General features: G+C 36.6%; 1 protein-coding gene across 1 annotated transcript in view; it reads left to right on the top strand.

The window, feature by feature from the left end:
* The first annotated feature begins 16000 nt into the window (after positions 1-16000).
* Positions 16001-26279, top strand: part of Rfx7 (regulatory factor X7) — a 112884-nt gene continuing 102605 nt past the window's right edge. Inside the window, exon 1 of the mRNA XM_076850831.2 lies at positions 16001-16651. Within this exon, the coding sequence (XP_076706946.2) occupies positions 16491-16651 (161 nt within the window). The 5' untranslated portion in view covers positions 16001-16490. The remainder of the gene's footprint in view (positions 16652-26279) is intronic.

Here is a 26279-nt window from a genome sequence, read left to right as displayed (position 1 = left end):
TCATTGAAAGATTCAAATAATACCAAAATACTGACAGTAAGACATTAACCCTGCCATTATTTCCTACTCTTTCTCACTGTTCTCCCTAGAGACAACAATTGTGAACATAAGTCCTAATTATCTATATGTATGTAATATAAGAAATTCATTTTTGCGAGCTGGGATTTTGGCTCAGTGGCAGAGCACTTGCTCGCAAGTATGAGGCACTGGGTTCGATCCTCAGCATCACATGAAAATAAATAAATAAAATAAAGATATTGTGTTCATCTACAACTAAAAAATTATTTAAAATATTTTTTTGCTTATAATTTAGTCTTACTTTTCAAAATACGTCTCCCAGCTCTTTGTATGTTTAGTGCACATCATCCTCATTTTTAAATAGCTGCATAATGTTCCACACTATAAAAGTCATATAATTTAATCATCTTTTTACTAATTGAAACTTCAATTATTTCTAATTTTTCACTATTTGAAACAATACTTCAAGAAGCATATGTCAATATTCTTAGAGCACACTACAATATATTGATTTGCACTATGCACAATTAATTTCTGTAGGCTAAAATTGTGGAAATAATGTTGTTGACTGAAGTAAAATTATAGTGCAAAAATTTAGGTACATTTTGCCAAATTGTCTTGAAGTAGGTCTTACAGGTTATATTCTAACCAACTGTCCATAATAATATCTAATTTCTCACATGTTTATAACTGGATGTATCAATCTTTTAAAATTTTGCCAGTAAGGGCAAAACAAACAAAAAACCCCTGAAACTCGTTGTTGTTTTTTGTTATATTTCTATGCATCATTTACATTTCTTGTGAAAGTGACTATATTTTTTCCCCATGTTTTTACTAGTCTTTCTATTTTAATTGATTATTTTGGACTTTATTATGAATAATAAATATATTTTAATAGATATTGAAAATATTTTCTCTTAGTTTGCCACTTGTAAATTTTCTTTCTTTTTTTTTTCACATGGCATTATCTAGGACTCTCACAATAATATTAAACAAGCTTTAGTGGGAAAACTTTTATTCATCATCAGATGTGAGGCTGGTATATGCATATATCACTCATTAAGATAAGAAAATTTCTCTGTAATTCTGTTGAACTAAAATGGTTTGCTTTCTACTTAAAAATGCTAGTGTCACCACAGGTGGTGGTAATTGTCTTTAATCCCAGGAACTCTGCAGGCTGAGGCAAGAAGATCACAAGTTTGAGGCCAGACTGGGCAATTTAGCAAGTCCCACCTCAAGTTTTTAAAAAATAAAAATAAAAAGGGCTGTTGTTTACTGGTACAGTACCCCTGGATTTCCCCCAGTGCTGTAAAAATAAAATAAAACTAATATTATATAACATAAAAATATGAGTGTCCAATTGAATCAAATATTTTTTGCTTTCCTTAAGATAATTATACTTTCTTTAATTTGAATATAATGATTTGCATTAATATATGCTGAATTTCAAATCGGCCTTGGATACCTGAGATAAATCCTACTTATATTTTAAGAATGTATTCTGAGAAGTCAAAAGTCTAATGTTTTCTCTAATATGCAGAAGTTATGGCAAAACAAGAGAATTTAGAAAAGGGGGGACACCAGAAAATGGAAGGGATATCATTGTAATAGAGAAGAGAGGTTGAGGGGAAGTGGAGAGAGATGGGAAAGGGGAAGAACAGAAGAATGAGGTTGACCAAATTATGCTGTATGCATGTGTGAATGTACCACAGTGAATTCACCTTTATCTATACCTATAAAATACCAATTTATAAAAACAGTAAACAGATGCGTGGAAGGCAAATGGAGTAGAGGAGGGGGAATCCGGGTGAGAGGGCAGGGGAGAAAGGAAGGGAAAGAAGAGGTACTGGGGACAGATAGGAAACAAATTATATTCCATGCATGTGTGATCATGTAAATATGAACCCTACTATTATGTATAACTACAATGTACTAATAAAAAAATTTTAAATAAAGTTAAAAAAAATTCTGTGTTCATTTTGCTAATACTTAGAATTTCTATATCTGTGTTCATGAATGAGTGTGTTTTCCTTATATAATTTTAATAGCCAGGCCATGTCAGCACCCACATAAGTGAATCAGCAAGCTTTCTATTTTTCCATATTTTGTGTTAATTAATATAGCATAGAAATTACTTGTTCCCTACTTTTAGAACCATCTGTGTTTGATGACTGGCTATAGTCTGAATGTTTGTGTCTCCCCTGAACCCTCAACACAGTTCATTTGTTGAAACTGAATCCCCAGTGCAATGCTATTATGAAGTGGGGCCTTCAGGGAGGTGGTTAAGCCATGAGGGCAAAGCACTCATTAATGTGATTAGTGCTCTTACAAAAGAGGCCTGAGGGTACTTATTTGTCCCTTCCACCACAGGAGGACACAACTAGAAGGAGGCATTAATGAAGCACAGAGAAACCTTAGCTAAACCCTGAATATTGGTGCTTTGATCTTGGATTTCCCAGGCTCCAGAACTGTGAGCAATAACACTTTTGTTGTTTGTAAGTTACACAGTCTAAGATATTTTATTATGGCAGCCTGAATGGACTAAGACAGGGCCCTTTTATAGATTGATTTTTGATAACCTTTTCAAAATATTCCATGTGTTTTATATCATTGTTTGTTATTTTAAAGTGGATATTTCCTGTTGGATCCATTTTCTCAATTTTAATGATTTATATTTTCTAAAAAATATTTTAATATATTTTTTAAAGTTTACTAGGTTAAACTTCATATTCATCTTGGAGAAGTGGTGCACACCTGGAATCCCAGTAACTCCAGAGGCTGAGGCAGGAGAATTGCAAGTTTAAGGCCAGTCTCAGTAACTTAGTGAGACCCTGTCTCGAAACAAATTTAAAAAACAAGCTGAGGATGTAGCTCAGAGGTGGAGAGTACCCCTGGGTTAAATCCTTATAACCATAAAAAAAAAAAAAAAAAAAAAAAAAAAATCTACTCCATACTGTAATTTCTAATGCTGATATTCTTTCTCCCCACCCCCACTACATTCCAGACTTTTAACATTTTGGTTCTTTTCAAAGAGTAAACTTTTCAGCTTTTTTTCTGCAACCCCCCCCCTCATTTATTTCTGGGTTTTTCTTTAGTAATACCCTTCCTTTCTTTTCCCTTATATATTTTTGCGTTCCTGGTTAGCCATTTCTTCTGAGTATTGTGGATTTTAATTTGTGTTGTTTTCACTGTCATTCTTGTTGTAGTGGTTCAGTGTACTGGCTCTGGATCACACTATCTAGGTATAAATACCAACTCTGTTATTTATGGACTGTGTGCCCTGGGGCAGCTTATTTAACAAAGCTTTGTTTCAATCTCATCTGTGAAATGAGATGATAATGGAATTAAACTCTCAAGATTATTGTGAAAATAAAAAGACAATTTATGTGGATCACTTAGCATAATTCTGGTTTGCATAGTCATGTTCAACACTTTTTAGGAATTTTCATTTTTAAACAAGAGCATGTCAAATTTCTTTTTAATAAAGTTATTTAAAGAAGTGGCTTCTATCTCTAAGGTTATAATTTTTTACTCATTTGTTTATTGATTCCAAAATTTATTACAGTATGATCAAACATGATTTCTTATCTGGGAATTCATTAACAATTTATTTGTGTTTTTAGCAACTAGTTAATGTTTCATGTGTGTTTGAAGAAATTGTGCATTCACTCTTTATTGTGTACAAAGTCCTTTATTCTATCATTTCATTATTGTGTTATTCAAAGTCTCTCTACCCTTAACTTTTTTCTCCATAATCTGCTACTTTCTGAGATACGTATTAAAGTCTTCCAAAATGGCTGTGTATTTTTCTTTTCTACTTATATTTTTACCAGTTTTTACTTAGAAGTTATATTTGTGACTTCTGATGTTATAATGTGAGATTTATGAAGGTTCATTATTAGCAAAGCTTCTTATGGAATGGTATTATTCCCAAATACGAATTGTCTTGTTGAATCCTTTCACATCAAATTCTTTCTTGTCCAGCATGGTTATCATGTTTCTTTTTAGTAGTAGTTGCCTGATTTATCTTTGCATGTTCTTTTATTTTCAACTTCCTTCTTAGATGTGCTTCTAAATAATTTATAATAGATGTTGTTTCACCAAATTTTGGGTTCTTTTTATTGAAGAAATTTCATCCATTTGTTGTATAATTACTGATGGTTTGAATTTTTTTCTTGCGAACTGATTGTGTGTGTGAGTGTGTATCATGGTTTTAGAACTTCCCTCCTATCTGTTCAACATGGCTTATCCCTGTCATTCTTACGTTGCAATTATGTAGAACAGGAGCTGTCCTCCTGCTCCTTCTTTTAGTAAATAAAATTTTATTAAAACACAGGCATGCCATTCATTTACATCTTATCTATGGCTGCTTTCACACAACAGCAGCAGAGTTGAAGTTGTAACAAAAGACTGTACGGGCTACAAAACCAAAGTTATTAACTATCTGTCCCTTTACAGAAAAAGTTTACCAATAACTAATCTAGATTTTAATTTTATGTTAATAATTTTAAACATATGCCATGTCCAGACAACAAGTTAAATACTTTCTCCACTGATTCTTGAATTTCATATCTACATACTTTTAAAAAAAAATGTTTTTTAGTTGTTGATAGACCTTTGCTTATTTATAAGTGGTGCTGAGAACTGAACTCAGTGCCTCACACATGCTAGGCAAGTGCTCTACCCCTGAGCTACAACTCCAGCCCCTCTTCATCCATCTTGAATTCATTATTTATTTTGTTGAAGTTCATCTGACAGTCATCCTTTCAAAGAGAATCTATTGCTGATACATACCTTCTCAATTTTTCATATCAAAAATCAAGTTTTTTGTGGGGCTGGGTTTGTGGCTCAGTGGTAGAGTGCTTGCCTAGCACATGCAAAGCCCTGGGTTCCATCCTCAGCACCACATAAAAATAAATAAAATAAAGGTGTTCTGTCCAACTACAATTAAAAAATAATAATTTTTAAAAATCAAGTTTTTAAGTTTTAATATCACTTTTAATTATTTTCATGGATATAGTATCTGAACTTCTCTGAGGCTAATTACTACATTGGTTATCCAAGAATGTATTTTTACTTACAGAAATCTTATAAAATAAAACTTATCATTTCCTTTTATTTATTAAATTTTTTTCCTTAGGTATTATTCTTCTATTTACTGAACTTGGTGACTCTAAAAGCATTATTAGTCTTATATTTAATTATTCTTATACTTTCCAAATGAGAATCCCTGTTAGTGCTCTACTTCTGCTTAGTAGGGGCTAGCTGTGCTTATAGTGGAAGCTAGCTGTGCTTATAACTACTGCTGGCAGAAGTTAGCTTCAGTTCTGAGTGAGGAGCCTCCCTGTCCTTCCTGGGGTCCACTACAAATGTTCTGTTCTTAGGCTCCCAAGACCTATAGGGAACCAAAGACCAACCCATGGGCAGTACAATCAGGTGAAGGGAAGGAGTCTAGCTGTGTCTCAATTAATCACTCTGGTTATTACCCTTGGGCCTGCGATTCACTGAATGGGCTCCCTCTGAGCTTGGAACTTTCCTGAAATTTCTTCTGCCTCCTCAGAAGTCTGGAGCCTATGAGTATTTGGGGTATAGTTATTCTGGTTTGTTTTTCCAAGATTTGATACCATCTTCTAAAATTTTCTGCCATATCTACAGCACTTTTTATTCAAAGTCCTATTACCAGTTAATATCCCTCCACACTTCTCTCTCAGTCTTTTCTGTTATCTCATAACAGATTTTGTAGACACTCAGCTTCCTGCAATCTGACATCTTGATTTAATCTTCATACACAGGCATGCCCATTCATTTAGCTATTGTTACCAAAGAGTTTTTATCAATTAACTCTTTCAAAACCCCTTTAAATATAATTTATGGGTGGTAACCTATGATCTTGCCATTTTTATTTTAAAATATTTTAAAACTCAGAGTATGTTTGACACAAACAAATGTGAAGCCCTAGTCTAATAATATTTCTGAGAGGATTCAAAACGATAAGATGACTTTCATGAATTGAAGTGGAAAGGGGCATGAGTCTTGAGTCACTTGGCTTTGAAAACAGATTGCATAGTCTATTCAATTTTTAAAAAGTATTCTTTCATGGGTTGTAGAAGAGCTGTAATTTTTAGTCATTTTTTTCCCACCTGAAATATTGAGCAGCAATCAGTGACATATGCGACATTTTCAGACAGAAACATCTAGCTATCAAGCTTATCCTGTTTTGGAATTCTACCATCATCCCTGCCTGCTGTGGAGCCTGTTCAAAGTCATCAGGAGCTAAACTTCAGCAGCTTGAAGTGATTAGGGGAAAACTTCCTAGTTTATGGGTAGAAAGCATAGGCCCTGACCCCTACATTATCTGGGTTTTTAAGTCCCCCTCCCTACATCTTCTTTTAGGGACCCCAAGAAGGACATGGATTTGAAATTCCTATGAATGGTCTTTGAAATTTCCCAACTAATTTTGAGCATCTTCCCTTCTCCTCCTTTTTCAGTGATGGGATGGGGTTGAGTTTTGGAAGAGTTGTCTGTCAGACACCTCTGTATATTCCCAGAACTGACTCTCTCTCTCCCCCTCTCTACTCCTCCACCTTGGCATCTATTAAATCTCTCATTTCCTTTGCTTCATGTAGGTCAAAGTTTTTCCCTTGCCATTCAGTACCTGCTGTGCCCTGGTTTTAAACACCCAAAGTTTCACTGTCCTTCCATGCTGATCAAGAAATCTCAGGTGTTGTTCAATTCTCTCCCTTGTTTCCCCCCCTTTCCCCTCACAACCTCTTCTATGTATTTTGTGTAACATTGAGGGTCTCCTACCATTTCCATATGTTTTCCCTTCTCTCTCCCTTTCTCTCCCCCCAATCGTCTTTGTTTAATGTTAATCTTTTCCTCATGCTCTTCCTCCCTGTTATGTATTTGGGGTAAAAATGGGAGTTCATAACCCAATTGAGTCAAATGTATGAAAGATGATATATCATGAGCTTTGTAATGTTTTGAACAACCAATTAAAAAAAAAAGAAATCTCAGGTGGCAGTTACCTCAGTGCAGTGTGGCTCTTAGTGGCATGACCTGTACGTACCCAATTTTAAGAGGGGATGCTATAACCAGGCTGCTGCTGTTTTTGCTTTTGTGTCACTTGTCTTTTTTAAAGGTTCCTATCACTGTTAGGATCCTTGTCCTCTATAATTACCTCCATTTTTCCTTTTCCCTTTTCTACCTCCTCAGAAGTAGAAAAGAAGGGGGGGAAATCATATGTATTTGGCTCTTTCTATATATACAGAATCATGCTATTTTCACAAATACTTTTAACTGAATCCTCAGTAGAACTTGTGTGAGGGAGTTATTATCCCCACCTTTACCAGTAAATAATGGAGGCCCAGAGAGGTAAAGGAGGTCTGAGGTCACAGAAGTGGCTAGAGTAGGGCCAGGATTGAGTTCTGGATACTAACATTTGATGCCCAGGCACCCTCCCTGAGATTGAGCCTCAAACCTGGCTGGCCCATCTATTATCCAGATGATAAACTGGAGCCTAAAGGGAGAATGTAGAAAACTCTTTTCCTTAAGAGAAACAGGTCTGGCTGAGGGCCTTTAACAAAGGAGACTTGTAGCACCAGATAGCAAACTGAACAGACAAAACTGACTGCTGTGGAAAGTTTTATAGAGTCATGGAGGCAAGAATTCATGAATTTTAAATGCAAATTAAGTAAGTTCTCAGGTCCTTCATTATTACTATAGATATGCTATTGAGGTTTCTTATTAGCCCATTCTGTTTTTATTTCTTGGCCTATACAAAAGGAGACTTTCCAAATTTAGTAAGTCAATTCAATAAACATTTATTATCTGGCTACTTTATGGTAGGGACTATATTGTGTCTTGCAGATACAGAGAATAAAAACACACTTCCTTACCTCATGTAGTTCATAGTACATGGAGCCATGGACAGGAAGGGTAGATAGATACAAGAAATATCAAGTAAGCCTACAATGAGATAGCATCTAAGACAGATCTATACCAGGTACTACAGGACCACAGAAGATAGCTCTAACTCAACTTTGGTGGAGGTATGGGTTGGGTAGGGAATGGACAAGGGAAGACTTCTGACAGGATGCAATTCTTGACAGACAGGTGAGACCATTAGACAGTCAGGACCATAACTGTATGCATAAGAATCTTTTGGAGGAAGAGATTCACAACAAATTAAGGGAGCAATGGAAACCTGTTCTGAGGTCTGAGAAGACAAATCCGTTGCTAGAAATACACTGGCATCTAAATGAACGTTTCACTCCCTAGGTTTCTTCCAGTGTCACTGAGGTCACTTGTTATGTCTATTCCTGGAGTTCTGGGTGGTTTTTCTGGATTTCCCCAAGCCTGGGCTGATGATCTATTCATCCTCCTTTGTGTCCCCTAACTCTGGCTCATCTGAAAATTACTTAATTTCTATTGATCCCTGGGCCTATTGCTTCTGCCATTACTAAGCAACTATCTTATCTTCTTAAGCCCTGTCGAATTGTCTTCTCACCGTTTCTGCTTACTCATTGCTTCTACCAGTTGCTGTTGTCTTAATGGTTTCTAAGGTCTGCTTTCCCTTGCGGGTCTTTCAGCTACTGTTTTTACTGCCAACGGTCTAACCCTCTCTATCATGTTCATATTCTCTAAGAAAGGAAACGATATTCTAATTACTAACATCTTCCTTGGACATAGCTCTTATATTCAGTCAGCTCAGAGGCCACTTGTCTAGCTAGGAGATTAGTTTCCTTGGTATCGGATGCTGCGCTTTGTTCAAATCATGAAGCCAGGGCTGCAAGAAACAAGAATGGAGCTTATACCACCACAGTCAGCCTTAAGCAGGATTGTGGAGATGGCAGACAACCAGAGGCTTGGCAGATTCAGAAGAATGGCACTACAGATATAATTAGAGTCACTACAAATGGGGGGAAAATAAAACAAACCAAAACCAAAAACAACAACAAAAACTAAGCTAACGTCAACCACAACATTACCTTCGCATAACTTCAGATGATAGTAAGGGGAAAATGATGAATAAAAGTAGAAAGTTCCTGGGAATAAACATGTTTGTGTACAAGAAAAAGCAGAGGAAATAGAGCTTTCCTACGGAACGATAGTCTATTTATAGGAAATGACTTTTCCTGAGGTCTATATCAAGACTGTTAGTCTGAAGATCTATTTTTCTCAGACACAGGGAAGGTGACATGAAGAGTATGATGAGGGTGATGGTTACTTGGCCTGGCCAGGATGACACATATTGCTATTCAATTATGTCAAAGTGAAACTGCTTGGTAGATGTGGTTCACTAAAGGAGATTCTCCTGAAAAATCTGTGTGGGTTTCATCCAATCAGGTGAAAGGCCTTAAGAGCAGAACTGAGATTTTCCTGAGGAAGAAATTCCACCTGTCCAACAGCATCGACTCTTGCCCAAAGTCTGGCTGGCCTGCCCAAAAGATTTCAGATTTGCCAGCTGCCTTGACCCACAAACTATCCTTCTTCAGTTCATTTCAAGACACATTTAAGTACCTAATGTGTACAAATTATTATGTTGGGATATAAAAATATATTATTGGGTCACAGGAAAGATACACCCCAAGTGACCCATCTCCTCCAGCCATGCCCAGCTGCCTACAGTTACCACCAAGTCATTCAAACTCAGGTAGATTGATTAGGTTATAGCTTTCACAATCCAATTATTTCAGCTCTGAACATTCCTGCATTAACAGGAGCTTTTGGTGGTGGGGGGCGCCTCATTTCCAAACCATAACACCCATTTAAACTTTATCATTATCTATTCACTCCAATTAGACCAGTCTCCTGCTGTCTTTTCTCATGTATGCTCATATTCTTGCTTTTAGTCATACTGCTTTTCCTTCTGACTTGCTTCTACTCTTTCTTCTACTTTTCTGAATTCCTTCTCTCTAATCACACTCTAGCTCCTGCTCAAGTCCCCCATGAAGCCACTTTCCATTACTTTAGTTCCTTATGTTCTTTTGTCTGAACTCCCTCAGTCATTATTAGCTATGACATTCACTGAGGTTCTTAATCTTACATCTCACCTAACACTGTTTTGTATATAGTACCCACCATTAGTAAGTATAAATTTGCAAGTACAAATTTGGGTATTCAAGAAATGGTACATTTTTACATTTTCTTTAAGTCAAATTAAATTCACCTCCCAACCTCAATTCTGCTGGAGAATAAGGAAATACAATCTCAGTTTTTATTGAGTTTCCTCTCTTCATAGGATTGCACTAGAGTCTGGAAGACTTATGTTGAGCCTAGAATACAGGAAAAGATGGATTTTTGACATCATTATTATTCAAAGGTATATGATACCTAGAAGTTGGTAGACAACTCCTCTGCTTGTGGAGCTGACAAGGGCAAGGGGATCAGCATCATGCATCCACCTGAGATGAGGATATCTCCCTGGGGTGCTTCTAGGAAGCAAGGCTGGTATTTCTACTATTGGAACTCTAATTTTTTACTTTGTTCCAGTTTGGGGAGGGTAATTTTTTTCTATAATTCTATCTGTGCACAACCCTTTCTTCTTTATTTTTCTTTGTTTCTCTGTCCTCAGATGTGTTTACATTTTCAACTCCCTAATAAAATATTCCCAAGGACCAAAGAATCTGGAAGATTTTTATAGCATTCTGAGGTTCCAACATAGTAGTTTGTACACAGGAGATACTTCAAAGTGCCTTGAAATGAACTAAAGAAGGATACTTGTAGATCATTGGTTAGGCTCCACCAGTTCTGATTGCACAGGCACTGACTTCTCATTGTAGAATTGGCTCTGATGTCTTTTCATTGTCTCTTTTAGGGTTAGGTAAACACGCTTTTTCTTTACCTCTTTTTGTTCACAGCTGTTGCTGGCCTGAATTTCTGAGATATCAGATTTCTACTTGGGACCTTTTTGGCCCCAAGTCAAAGTAAACACTTCCCTTAAAAGTCAGACAAATGATATTAACTTGAATCCTCTTTAATATGAGATTGCAGATCATAACATAAACATGTGAATGGTATCAACACTGGAAAATTTCTAAATGAAACCCAAGGAGTACCTGCATTCATTTCCATCATACCTTTTATTTGAAAAGTCAAGTACACTGTGTAAACTTTATCCATTAATCCTCAGAAATACGTAAAGATATCCAAAAGAGGGGCTTGCATATATAGGGTAACATAGGCAGTGACGGTGTTGTTGGCAGCCTACTACCTTGCCCGGTATTTGAATAGTTAAGCTATATTGCTTAAACAGCATTGTTTTACTGAAAATGAGATATTTGTGCTGTAATAGATCTCACATTTTCACATCATACTTACATCACTTCTCTTGATATTGAGAACCTTTATCCAAATTTGCCAATATTTACTTAGTTTTGAACTCCCCAACTTTCTTCTGTAATCTTGCTTCTTCCTCTATTCACCTTCCCCCCATCTGCTTCTCTCTCCCCCTAAAGCTATTAAAGGCAAGATGAGCACTCAAATCAAATTATAGCACTGGAACTTAATGTATCAACTTCCTAATACTACTTGCATTTCAAACGACAACATTTTAGTTCAAAGAAATTAAACATCATTTCCTAATATCAAAGATTTGGGGGGATGGAAAGCTTTCTTTCATTGTTCTCTTGAATAACATGTAGGGATTATGTATTTTTCTTTCAGCTCCTAGAGGAAAACATTTGCAATGGAAGAAGGCAAAGAAAGTAATGATTAGGGGAAAATAGGATATTTTTACTTTTTAAGGGGTAGGAGGGAGAACAGGGTAAAAATTTACCTTTTTCATATCTGGTAAACCATGGTAATTTGTAGTAATAAAATGAATATTTTTAGCCCTTAGCCAATATTTACCAATGATGAAACTTATTTGGGACTTTATTTTCTTTTGACAGAATGATCATAACTTATAACATAGAGCCACATTTTGTAAAATGGACTGTGTCTCCTTCCCCTTCTTTTTCTTGCCCTGTACTCCATTAAGGATCAGAACTCAGAGCTAACAGAGGGATACACATTATTATCTCATCAAATAGAGCCCTTTCATGACTTCATACCAGTGCTCAAGTCAGTCCCCTTACCAGAAATAGTCTTCCCCCAGGTCCCTGCCTATTTAATTTCTACTCATTCAAGGAGACTCAATTCAAATGCTAGCTAAGAGGACTTCTCTAAACAGCTTCTTCACAATAAACAGACTAATCTCTCCATTACATCTCCATAGTACTAGTGGACACAATTATATTTTAGAACTCATTTTGTATAATTGATATATGTTAATATGTCTCTCTGCTCCACAGAATATAAACTACTTTTAGTTGGGGCTAGGTCTTTTATACATTTTCTGTGTCTTGATACTTTTACGTATTTGACATGACAAATATATGATAAATGGATATGCTAAAGTCCGGTTAGCATAAAAAGTTCACAGTTTTTATAAAGGAGACAAGGTTCACAGACATAAGCAAACAAGATAGTATATTGTACCAGACTAAGAAAATTAAATGTAGGTGACCACTGAATTAAAAGAAAATATATTAAGTACCTAGGAGTCAGGAATTAGGATAGGTAAAATGTAGTCACTACCTTTGAGGTATTCACAATCCACCTTGTACATTCTTTTTATGTGTACACATCACTTTACATGTTGTTTCTTACAACAACCCTGTGAGATGGGTCATTATTTTCATTTTTATAGAAATGGAAACAAGCTGGGTGCAGTGGTGCACACCTATAATCCCAGCAGCCCAAGAGACTGAGGCAGGAAGGTGAGAATTCAAAGCCAGCCTCAGCAAAGACAAAGCATTATGCAACTCAGTGAGACCTTGTCTCTAAATAAAATACAAAATAGGGCTGGGGATATGGCTTAGCAGCCAAATGCCCCTGAGTTCAATCCCTGTTATTCGCGCCCCGCCCCCCCCCCCCAAAAAAAAAAGCAATGGAAACAAAGGGTTTGCATTCCCAGGTCTTCTGACTCCAACACTAAGGTTTTTCTTCTCTATATAAGTGTTTCTCAAATTTTTCCACTGTTAGACACTTTCCCAAGGAAGTATAAATGTACACTTCTCCAAGTTGGGACAAGCTCAATATCTGTTACCTTAATAATTAATGTTGAGTTTAATTTCTATAACACTTTGCATTGGATCAAAGTGAAATTCTGGGAAAATGAGGAACATTGACCCTAAGTTCTTGCATGTCCTTAGTACAGGGTTTCATGATCTGAGGGGCACAAGCACAATTTGAGAAAATCATGGCTACACACTAGCTTGTACTCATTGTCTCTAGGTTTGGCTTGAGTTCCCACTCAAATTTTTGGGGAACTTCATCAGTTTTTGTTTTTACAGGCTTCTTAGTGGCATAATTTTATTTTTTTATTCTTCTCTATAGATTAACAAAACACACTTACTCCCAGATCTTAAGTGAGTAGCAGAGGATGACCTTCCCTTCCCGGAAAGGATGTCTCATTCTGACAATAAGATCTCTTTAGTCTGCAAGCTCTCTTGTTGCTGGTTGAACCTAAGAGTTTCAGATGTCTGTCCCAATGGCCAGTTGGTCCTTGAAGGCCCAAAAGGCTCAAGGACACTCTCCTCAGTACCGTCACTAGAGGGCAGCTGCCGAGCCCTCTGGTGGCTACTTGGGGTAACGTGGCTCTTTCATGGAACCTAGGAAGAACTCAAAAGTTGCACTTGGGAAGCCAGCTTGTGCAACACCCGGTAGCGAACATTTAAAAGAATGTCTTGGTTCTCAGCTTCCTTTTCTTAAGGCCTTTAGCGGGTCTCGGTTACCTTCCTTCGATAAGTTTCCCTGCTCCCTTAAAATTTCCCCCTCCCAGGGTATGGCAAAGTAAAGCCATCATTCTCTCTTGGCAAGTAAAATATTAGAACTTGGGGGACCTGGCAACTTTTTCTAATGCTTTTTTGCTTCCTCCATTTTTCCCAGGGACAGAGAGCTCATAGATATACATTTGAGATTTTTCAGTATAATTCATTTCCACATGGCTTGCAGGCTCTGGAATTAGACATCCAGGATTCAAATCATGGCTCTCAGGCAACTTTAAGAATGTTATTTAACCTTCTAAGCTTCTGCTTCATCTATAAAATACGGAGAATAATAATATGTATATTATACAGGTTGGAGGAAGAATAACTCTGATAATGTATGAAAGGTGCTAGTTTGGCATACTGAAAGTGTTTAACAAACATTAGCTATTCTATTCTTTTTCAAAGCTTATGTCTAGTGTATACCATATCTATTAACTGAGTCCATAAAATACAGTCTTTACATAGGACATAAGGGCAAAATGAATTTATTAGTAGCTTGTAGTTTCCTAAAGTGGCTAATTGTGGCCTTAGGTTATGAGAAAGGAGGCTCATTTGTGTGATACAATCTGTACAATGGGTATTGAGAGCATGAAGAAATCTAAGTGGCCTGGGTCCTTATGGAGGAACTGCGTGTTGCACACAGGTATCCTTCCACACACACACCTACACACCCCATGGGCAAGCATTCACTGAATATGGACAAAAGCAAGAGGGTTTCAGGACAAGGCAGGAACTGAGCACTCAAAGGCCAGGCCACCCAAACCAATCAGATTCACCATCCACTAGGAATCTAAAAGGTGGCAAAGCCTCACAGCTCAAAGTCCATGTACAGCAGGAAAGTGGCCAGAAAATCTGACAGGTAGAAGCCCTGTCAGAAAGAAATACTGAGAGAAATACTGGAAAAGTTAAAGCTGAGGGCTTATAACACCCACAGGCCCAGAGAAAGGTCAGTGTGAGCTGAACAGCTGTTCCATCTGGTGCCAGAGGCCTTGGCTGTTGTCTTCTACAACCAGGCAACTTAGGCCTCCCTGACCAGCCCCACCTAGAAAAGCCAATTCTTCTGTTCTTAAAGGGGACTGATGTGTTTGTGGCAGGGAGCCTTAGAGGGCAAAGCCATCTCTTAAGAATGAATGGGAAGAGAGGGAGAGAGGGGTGCAGTCTGTGGCAGGGTGGGTTTAACTAGCTCCAAAGGAAGGAGCGGTGGCTTAAGCCTCAGCCTCCATGTTACATTACATGCGTTTCTTTTGGAGACAGGCAGGGGCCTTGGCTGCCAGGGACCCTGACAAGCCGCAACTTGAGCTGTGCCTTAGCGCCCAGGCTGAATTGGGAGCGGTATAAAGGGAAGAGGGAGGGCACTCGGGAAAGGGGGTGGCGTGGGGAGGCGGAGGGGAACAGCATGAGCAAAGGCATGAAGGAAGAATGAATCTGCAGCGCGTTGAGGATGGCATGGAGACTTCACTGATTGGAGCTGGGAGTTCTTGCGGGGGGATGGAGGCAGCTATGATTGGATAGTTAAAGTGGGGCCAGATTTGGAGGGCTTTGAATGCCCGACCCAGGAGCACTCAACCCAGCTCCTGACTTGCGTTTCCGTTCAAGACCGAATTACCTCAAGGGTGGTTAATTCCAACGGGTGTTCTTCTTTGGGGGCTTCAGCAAAGTCAGCTTATCCTCTTACCTGCTTCAATGCTCTTCATTTACTCAGAGAGGAAGTAATCCTCACTTGTCGAGGGGAGAGGGGGATATTGACCAATTTCACTTTACTTGATTTTAAGATACCAAAAAAAAAAAAAAATCCACGCTAAATATTATTCAATTTGGTTTCTCCTCCTCACGCAAGTTCTTTCTCTTGCCAGCACCTCCCCCACGTTTTCCTGCTCCCCTCCACCGCTCCGCCCGGCCCCCACGGGCCCCCGGCGGCGCGGTCCCCAGGCCCACCGGCCCGCGCCCACCCTCCGCAGCCGCGTGCTCCGCGCCCGTGCGCCCCCCTCCCGGCCCCCTGCGCCGTGCCCCGCACACACTCGTCCACGCCCCCCCGGCCGAGCGGTAGGTGTAGTGCCGTCTGCGCCGGGCCGCAGTGCGGCTGCGCGCACTGGGCTGCTCCGGGGCTGGCAGGGCAGCGGCGGCGGCGGGGCCGGGAGCGAGCGGCGGCGGCGGCGGTGGCGGCGGCGTGGGGAGTGGCGTGGAGCGGAGCCTGGGGCTGCAGCAGCGTGGGGACCTCGGAGTAGAAAGCCCCGGGGACAAGGAAGGAAGGCTGGGCCGCCAAGTCTGCGAGCGGCCGTTCTCCTCGGATCTGGGGGGAGCCTGCCCCAACACCTCGTCTTCAGACGTCCCCCTCCTCACCCCCCAGCCCCGGCCGCTGACGGGAGGAGGCGGCGGGGGGCTGAGGGGCGCCGCCATGCCTCTGCCACGGTGAAGCGCCCGGCCGTGAGGAGCCGCTTGGTCTCCCCGGTGATGTCCCCCAGGCGGCAGGCGAAAGCGACTTACTCGAGCCCTGGGGTATAGGCCTAGCTTATCCAGCTTCCTTCCTCCTCCTCCTCCTCCACCCCTCCCCCCTTCTCCTCCCCCCCCTTTCGTCCTCCCCTCCCCGTCTCTTCCCTCACCCTTCCCCGCGCCCCCATCTTCCCTCCCTCCCTCTCCCCCACCCCTCCAGCAGCGATGGCAGAGGAACAACAACAGCCGCCACCACAGCAGCCTGATGCCCATCAGCAGCTTCCCCCCAGCGCCCCCAACTCGGGGGTGGCTCTGCCAGCCCTTGTGCCCGGGCTGCCAGGGACAGAGGCCAACGCGCTGCAACACAAGATCAAGAACTCCATCTGGTAAGAGGATCCTCCATCGCTGGGGTGAAAAAGCCCAGGCACATTTCTGCTGCAAAGGGGGTGGGGGGCGGCGGATGAGGAGGTTGATGCATTCATTGAATGTGGGTTTCCCGACTTGGGTGCAAATTTGTAGGACCTCTGGTGGTGTAGGGACTTTGCATCAACCCCTGGTCTCCTTAGCCAAAATATGCTTTTACCCAGTCCTCAATTGTGAATGCAGATAAACAAGTTATTTGTATTTTTCACTCAGTATAGAGAAATATGGGTCAAAATTAAGTAATTATTGCATGATGATAACATGAATTTGTAACTGGGAATGTGAAATGTGTTTACTCCTTTTTGTAGTCATAGAGGGAGGAAGAAGTGCATTGTGAATTTTCACCAAACAGACATTGTGGGTAAGAATATTAATATGCAGCACAAAACCTAATGTGTCTCTTCCTTTTAGTTGGGTTAGCTGCTGTTTCTGGATGTTTTTGCCTCCTTTATTCTCACGTTGAATTTCCCTTCTAGGGAGCTTATAATTTACATCGATTGTAAATAAATGCTTCTTTAATATGAAATGTTTTAAAGTAGTAGTTTACACTGTAAAGTGAATTTTTAATTTAAAAAGTGGGGAATCAAATAAATATCTTGCCATTTCGTGTAATTAAAAGAAAGAAAAAAGATAGAAACTACAGATGAAACACTCTTGCTGTTCCTGTGTTTTCCTGTATGAGAATTTCCAATATTTGAGCATTAGATTGAACTCTTACAGACTGGTAGCAGTCTTAATAATTAAATACATTAAATTAAGTTCATCTTCTGTTAGAGCGATTGCAAATATTCTTTGAACATGAACTTGCATTGTTTTGTAGGATTTTTTTCGTTAACTGACATTTTTTTTTTTAAAGCATAGCACAATTTTTTAAATGGAAAGCAATATTTGGAATTTGGTCTAAGAGATTGCTTTTAATAGAAGTTTAAAATAGAATTAAATGTCATGTTTAAAAAAAGGCTTAATTTTGAAAATGAACCTTGCAGGTCCATCATTTGAATATCACTACTAAAATAATGAAAACCACTTACTTTTATATTGCATTTTAAAAACAAACAGAGCAACTGGCATTGCACTTACAGTATTTACACATTTAAAAACAGTGAATTTTTAAATATAAAATTAAGGTTTGTGTTATAGAAATTTTCATTATTTTCTTGGCATGCATCCATGTTGTCATGATGCTAGTATGAAGTAGGTCAGTGCAGGCTTTACTAGTTTCATACTATGCAGTAGTTGGCAGTTGAATATCTTACTTTCAGTTTTAATTTTAAAATGAAGTGTAAATATTTTAAAAGATTTTTTTTGGCTTGCCATATTGTGGCAACTTGAATAGATCAGATATATACTTCTCTGTTGGGAGGGAGCAGAGAAAGCAGGCTTTATTTTTCAGTGGATACACTCACCCCTTTTTAAAAAGTGAATTACCTCCTGTCATTTAAATGAAGAGATGATTCTTTTCCTGCTTATCATCTGTATTTCCACAAAACCATGTTATTTTGTACCACTATATGATGTGACTTAGTGTCCCTGAAATCTGTAAATTGAATGAAATACCTTGGTAAAAATTTAGATACGGACATCCAAGTTAAAGTACTTAAGTCTTTTAAGAAAGGCAGATTTTTAAAAGTTGAATTGGTAAGATATATTTTAATATATTATATGTACTTATGAGGAAAGAATCTTTATACTTTTAAAATAATTGAATTGTATAGGCATTTGGTAAAATGTTTGTGTAATGAAATGATGATAGTAGAGTGCTTTTTTTAAAGTAAATAATGCAATTTAATTATCCTTTTATAGATAAAAGGACATGTACACATCCTAATTATGCTGACTTTAACATGAGAAAAACTTCTGAAGTAGAGTGCACTTCAGTTTTTGGTACTTGCTGTGAAAAACTAAATGGCAACAAACATCTTAATCCCCATATATACCATTTTGTATCTTTATTTTAAAATCATAATGACTAGCATTATTAGCATTTAATTCTCAACTTTAAAAATTATTTTTACAAAAATTATTTCCTTGTATTTAAAACTGAAATAATATTAATAATAAACATTATTGAATATACTTAATACATAGTGTCATACCCCTGGTCTATACAACTGGATTTTTATCATTGGCCAAATAAGTGTATAAAATAAAGGTGTTAAAAAATGAAAGGTCCTTCACTACCATCTTCTAAGAAATATGTACATTCTCAATATTTGAAAAATGTATGTATTTAGTATATGTGTGTTAAATTTAAATCATTTTTAGTAGATATGACTGCACGTCATTAGGTATCTTATTTCACATTTTTGAGACAAGTCTTTTTTACCAGTTTTTTTGATCACCTGATAATGTTCTGAGGGATTATCAGTTTTCTATTATATCCTTTATCATTCTTTGGTACCATTAATATTAAGGATTAAAATTAGATTCAAAATACATGTGGCATTTAAAAATCATCAAATGAGTTTTTCATTTAGGTTGATCAGTTTTTAAATTACTGAGCTTGCAGGTCACAAACAAGTCTGTACTTGTCCTCCTACTCTATAAATATAAATATAGTTTATGATGTAGGCCTTTAGTTGTACAATGAGTTATTTATTATCTCAGTTCATAATTAATTTATTCTTTTTTAATAAATTAAAATGCTATTTGATGAAAGTATTCCATTGTAATTTTAAATATTAAATAAGTCTTCGAAAAAAGAATAAGCATTCAAAGTTGAAACCATGACACTTAATGAGATTGATAACTTTCTTAAGAGTTGAAAATGTGTATGCTTTTAAGTTATTCAAGAAAATAAAGACATAGTTCACTTGTTAGTGTCTTATGTTTGTTATGATTTATGAATATATCTTCAACATAAGTCCTGGTTAACAAGCCTATATATTTCCTCATTCCTATTCTGTAGACAAAAGGTCCAAATCACTTACACTCCTCACTTGAAAGGAGATTTATTTGTAGAGGTGTATTTAAATATGCTGTAAGAATGGTATTTGTATTTTTTAAACAGTAGAATTTTAAAATAAACTTTATGCATTAGAAAAAAGAAAACTAGAAAACTCATGTCTTTTCTAAAGGAAGACTCATACTGGCAACAGAAAACAAAGGTATAACCACATCTACTTGCAGACTTCTTTAATTTATATTTCATCCCTTTTTGGCTACTTAAGAATATCAAAGCAAGTTTTCCCTTTCTCTTATCTCCCAGTATCTTCAGAGTTCTCTATTTAGTTTAAATAACAACAACGAAAATTTACTGTTTTTCTTTTCCTTTAAAAAAAAGTTTTACCTGAAACTATTATAGAATTGGAATGGAGAAAATAGAATGGAAAACATTACATTTGAGAAGACTTTATTCTATTGATGAAAAGTTATGTTTAAGACTAGATCATACTTATATGGATTGGAGTGGCTAATATTTTTGCCGTTAGGCTATAGCATAGATAACACACTTACCAAGACATTAAAAAGAAGGTTCAATATTTTATTGTAGAAAACATTGTAATACTGTACTGAAAAAAAAAAAATAGAGATTCTTAAAAGAGTTAGCAGTTGCTGTTTTTATTTATGTAATTTTTTATTTGCAGGTAAAACCTTATAAATCTTTTCTTCAAACAGTCCAATAGCATGTAGCATTGTTCTACCCAGTTTATGGAGAGAAATTGAGTGTCAGGGAAGCTATAGGATTTCTTTTGGCAAACTCTGGAAGCAGTGATGATTGGGTCAGAGTTTCTTGTCTTTATTCAATTCTGTAAGTCATACAACTTGAGTCTGGTACATTTTAGAATTAGAATTACAATCTAAAAATTTTTTATGTGATCCATTTTGGATATTTTCTGAGTTCAAATTTAGGCCCAAATTGACGCAGTTTTGTTTTACTTATTGTGATGACAATAAACATCTAGACATTAAGTGATTTCTTGTTTCCTTTTTAGTACAGTGAGCATACCCTGGTAATAGGGAGAAAATAGCTTCACAGTGGTAAAAAGGGCAGAAGTGTCTTATTTATTATGAAAGAAATGCTTTGAATACAAAGTTAAACCAAATTGGTTTTAATTAAAATTAAAGTTGTACAGATGCAAATCGAAGCAAACATTGTCAAATATTCACATTTGAACACTTTCAAGAAAGAACAAAAAATGTTCAACTGAATATCTGCTACATCCTAAGTACTATGCTAAAGACTGGCATTTGAGGAATGCCCATTCACTTGTAATATTAACTTTGTAGAATTAAGCTAAGCAAAAATGAGCAATAAAACTTCTCTTTTAACCAGTTAGGGAGCAAGGGAAAGAAACAATACATGTCAAAGTATGAATTCTGGGGAAAGTACACCTTAATTTCCTCATTTATAAAATGAGACAGTTATACTAAATGACTTACAGGTTCCTTTAGCTAAATATCTGCACCTCTGCTATTAAATTAACACTGACAACAATAATAAAACATAACCATAAGCATAGTGAAAGACTGATATAATTAACTTATCATAGGCAATCAGCAGAACATTTTCAGTGGACAGGTTATTAGGATTTGTCAGTCTTTCTTTGGGTGTTAGCCCAGGAGGAATATCTGAAGGTGTTTTTCACTTATTGTTACTTTCTGCAAGGGTTCTCTTATATGAGATTAAGTCTGCAAATATTTACTGATCATGTATTGCATTTAAAGTATTCTAAGAGCTGTTTTATTATGCAAAAATATGAGAGGCTGTGCAATAATCCTGGTTGTTGGGGAGATTGCTAACTGCTGGTTGAGGGATTGCAATAAGGGAGGCTATTTGTGTGCTTCTGTTAATTGTTTTCTTTATAAAGAGATGGTTAAATTGACAAGCACCTCCCATAGGAACCTTTTCGTATAGTAATAAGTTAGTAGTCAAAATCAGATTGTAAATTTGACTGTGTAAATAAGAAAGATGCACATTATTTTCAGAATAGTGTTGCGTTTGACAACTATTTCTCTTCATCTAAGGTAGATATTTTAATGTAATTGTGACAGTATTTTTGTAAGTTAAAAGAACAAGGTTGTTCAATGATTACTATACATCTCTCATTGAAGTAGACCACTCTCATCCAGTACCTCCATTTCTGTCAGTCTCTCTGTGTAGTCTTTAATTACTTTCTCTTTGGCTTTCTAGAGGGTTCTAAGAATTGAGGTTAAAGATGAGCAGCAAGGCCAATAGGATGAAGAATCTTCCTGCTCTGGACAGTATAATAAAATAAAGAACAGTAAGCTGTAAGGCCTTAATGCTCTTGATCACTGACTATGATTAAGATTTAATTTAACCTTAACCCACATAAATAAAAACTTTAAAACATGATTTAATTTTTCTTTTTAGGACTATAAATAGGCATTGAGTTTTTCTGAATTTCATGAATTATATTTATCTCTTATTTTATAAAAGGGCATAGAAATAAGGTTTGGCTAATTATGTACAATATTTCTATCAGGCATTGATTACAGTAGCTTTCTAATATATTACAGAAAGTTGTGTGGTAGGCGAGGTTTTATATTTCCTCATGTTTGTGAACCAACTGAAAATGTGCAGATATTCTTTGCTATTTGAACCTCTATTTTGGTTCCTGAGTTCAGAGAGTGAGAGGTCATTGGGTGACAGATTCCTATATGCCTTGGAGTTTTAGAAGTAGAGTCCATATGGTGTGAAACACTATTGCTTTCAAATAGCCATACCTAAAAAAAAATCTTTCATGTGACCCATCTTAGTTTGGAGAGCAAGGGTTCAGAGAGCAAACAGTACCTTTATACTCATTCCAACAAAGGATTAGCAAATTGATTTGAATTTTCATGCTAAGTCTGATACCAAAGGAATGAGAATAGAAAGCTTTACAATGCTTCCCCTTTTTTCTAAATTGAATAATTTTCAGAATTTTAGCTCTGATAAAGATAAAGCATTAGAACAATTGGTTATATTGCAGGATGAGAGTTACTGGGGCTATTGTTGATATTTGATATCTAATTTTAAGATAGAAATTAAGCATGGAAAGCACTTGAATTTATGAATTTCTATTATTCTGTGTTTTCCTATTTTAAGCACTTTGTACTGCCAAGTGGATGAGATGTGAAATGGGGGATTGCTGTATTACATGGCTACTTTGGTTTGTACTCTCCAGGGTCCTTTTTCTTTGTCTTTATTATCTTATTTCTCTGCTTGGATATTTTGTTGATCCACTATCTTAAGAATCTTTTTTTTCTGCTGATATAAACTATAATTCATGAACCATTGCCTTATGAACCTTTCTTATCTCCTAGGGAACAGTGATCTGAGTTGTGTAATTTAATAATATTTTTTGGTTACTTAGACTGGCCTTACTACCTGAGGTGAGTCCATCTTAATGAGTTTTTTGTGGATTTAAGTGAGATATTCTCATTTTCTAAAATGTAAAGTTCATAGGAATTCAGAGACAATATACCTAAAACAAAACAATCACTGCAAAATCTATAATTTATTGTGTAATGGTAAAATCTGTCAAGAATTTGTAGCCAAGGACTTGTAATCGTTTCTGAAGTGTGTGTGTGTGTGTGTGTGCGCGCGCGCACGCGCACACACACACACACAAATATATATATATACACACACACGGACACACACTCATGTATATATATGAAATTTTAAATTTTAATTGGATAGAAGTGCCACTTCAGTGACATCTTCTTGGGGTAAAGTTGAAGCTTCTGGGAACCTGAGAAATATATTCTAACAAAATTATTCAGTTTAAGTAAATTAATCACTTCCCTAATTTGATGGTAGCCATTAGGTCTGATAATAGCATGAGTAAGCAATCTATGAAATAAAATTTAAAAATTATGTTATTTGTTCACTTTTTCTAAAGCAAGAGCTACTAGCAAGCAGCATTTGGGTAAATTCTTTTTTTTATGAGCTTAAAAAACAAAAGGCAGTTTATTAACAGAATAATGCAGTTTAATTTTTAAAATGTATTCACTTAAATATCATATTTATTCAAAATAGTCAATGAGTACCTTCTGTACGACAAACTTTGACCTGAGAACTTGTTCCATTTAAATGGCCTTTTTTGTTTGTTTTATTTATACATGACATAGGAATGCATCACAATTCTTATTACACTATAGAACAATTTTTCATACCTGTTTGTATATAAAGTATGTTCACACAGCATTTGGGTAAATTCTGTGCATAAAAGTTTCCAGGAAATGAGAAGGTCAAAGATTAATCCTGAATTAATAGAAGCAAATGATCAAGGAAAACTTAAATTCAATACATGTTTGTTTTAATGTCTCCTATTTGCAAGGCATAGAATTAAAAAGTAATAGCATATTATTCCTTACCTTTAGAACATTTATCGTCTTGTATAATAGATATATGTATCACTAATGGAATTTAACAAAAGATTGTATTAAATGTACTAATGGTGTAATCAATGTTATAAACAGAGTTAGATGAGGGAGAGATTCCAAGGACATAAATGTTTTTATTGACAAAATTCAAGATAGGCACTAGTAAAAAATCAAGGGGTAGGCTATAGATACAAACACACCAAAATTCAAGATAGGCACTAGTAAAAAATCAAGAGATAGGCTATAGATACAAACACACTTAATAGGATACTTACTGGGACTTCTTTATTCTCACTGAGAAATAAGAGAGTTGTCAGTGGCAAATAAATCTTGACAATAATGTTAATAATTAGAGAAAAATAGATAAAACTTACTTGTGAAATATACTAGGAGTGAGGTTTCTACCAACCAATTGTAATCCTCTTATCAAAATTTGATTTCCAAAGGTTAAAAGATATATGTAAAATACTAATAGAGAAGACAAGGATGGAAGTGAGGCAGAAGACCAGAGTACAAATAGCTACCATTGTTACCTTAAATTTGGCATTTCCACAACAACCTTTCTTTTATATCTTGGTACTTCACCACCTCAATTTGCTTTCATTTTCAGTTTTTCTAGGTTTTTTTGATAGTAGATATCACTGTTCATTCTTTCTATCGGTCTGGCAATATTGGTTTTAGCTTTGTTTTTCTGTCTCATGTCCATGCCCAGTGTTTTAAGTAGTTGTCTAGTTCGCAATATAACTTTATTTTCTTTCTGTTTTCCTCTTTACACTGTCAAAACCATGGATAAGTCCTGCACCATCCTATTTCTGGATAATTACAGCAGCATATAACTGTTCTCTGCCTCAACTTTTCTTCTGCAATAAACTATGCTATATATTACTATTAAAACAAGTCTTCTAAAATATCTGTTTTCATGTGATCCCCTTCTAAAAACTTACAGTAATTTCTTCTTGCCCACCATATCACATTTACAGATTTCCATTGGGTTTCAAAGGTCTCAATATTCTAGCCACATATATTCATTCCAATTCTATTTCTTGCTGTTAATCACTATTCAGTATCCATCCAGACCAGCAGGTGCTATACTGTTTGCCTTATATTTTTTGGTCCTACTTATGTTTCTGCTTTGTTCCTACTTTATATCTTTCCTGAAATCTTCACTTCCATCTTCAGATCCTACTTAATTACACTTAACCCTTTTTAAAATTATGGCTCTACTTAATGTACCATGAAACATTCTTTGCTACTCTAGTTCACATTGCCTTACTCTAGTTCAAATTGCCCCTTTCTTGACTTCATGTTATATAATGAATTCTGTATGATCTTAATTTTTTTGCTATGCAGTTTTAATAAACATGTTCTTTGAAGCTAAGAACATCTTTTAATTTCTTATCTGCTGGTAGGTACTAGTACATATTTTTTGTTTATTACATTCTTAGAGGTTCTTAATCTTTTCTACATATTATTTCTGCGCTGAATATGTTTAATGTGTTAATTTTCTTCCCAAATATATTATTAAATTTATAATTTTCTGCATTTTACACAATAAAGGACTTGTAGCAATTTATTTTTTAAAAATGTGTGCTGATGAAACTGAAGTAATCGTTTATTGATTCATTGAAAGTTGAAAGTCTGTTCTAGTCCCGTGTTTTTTTACCATGTATCTAGAAAAATAATGTAGGTCCCAAGTGAGAGCCATCGTGGCCCTCATTTTAAATATACCAAGCATATGACTACTACTTTCATGACTGAGTATAAAACAGAATAATATTCAGTTAGTTTTTTTGTGTGCTGATAAGTTATTCTGTGTCAACCTAGTTCCCAGGGGATAAAATTAGAATCTTCTTTTTTAAACTTTTTTTTAGTAGTAGATGGACAATTGTGTCCATCTTGTTTTATGTGGTGCTGGGGATCAAACCCAATATCTCATGCATGCTAGGCGCAAGCGTTCTACCACTGAGCTACAACCCCAACCCCTAAACTTAGAATCTTAAAGATACCCTAACATTGAAATGGGGGTGGAGACTTTAAGCTATTGTCCTGTCGTTTCAAGCTAATATTTTAGACAAGACCCATGGCTGCGGCAACTTGTGGAGTCATGGCCAAAGCCTAAAGATGACAAATGAAATCTGTGAATGAGGACAATTAATGAAAAAGGTAGATTTATCTGGGAAGTGAGGAGGAAATGACTAAAATAGAAAAAAAATTCTAAGGGCTGAAGTATTTCTAATTTTTAAAACTGGCTATTCAGGC

The sequence above is a fragment of the Callospermophilus lateralis genome, chromosome 3, assembly GCF_048772815.1.
Source record: "Callospermophilus lateralis isolate mCalLat2 chromosome 3, mCalLat2.hap1, whole genome shotgun sequence".
Taxonomy (NCBI): Eukaryota; Metazoa; Chordata; class Mammalia; order Rodentia; family Sciuridae; genus Callospermophilus; species Callospermophilus lateralis.
Note: the sequence above shows the minus strand (reverse complement) of the source record. Positions and strands in the feature narration are given on the sequence as shown.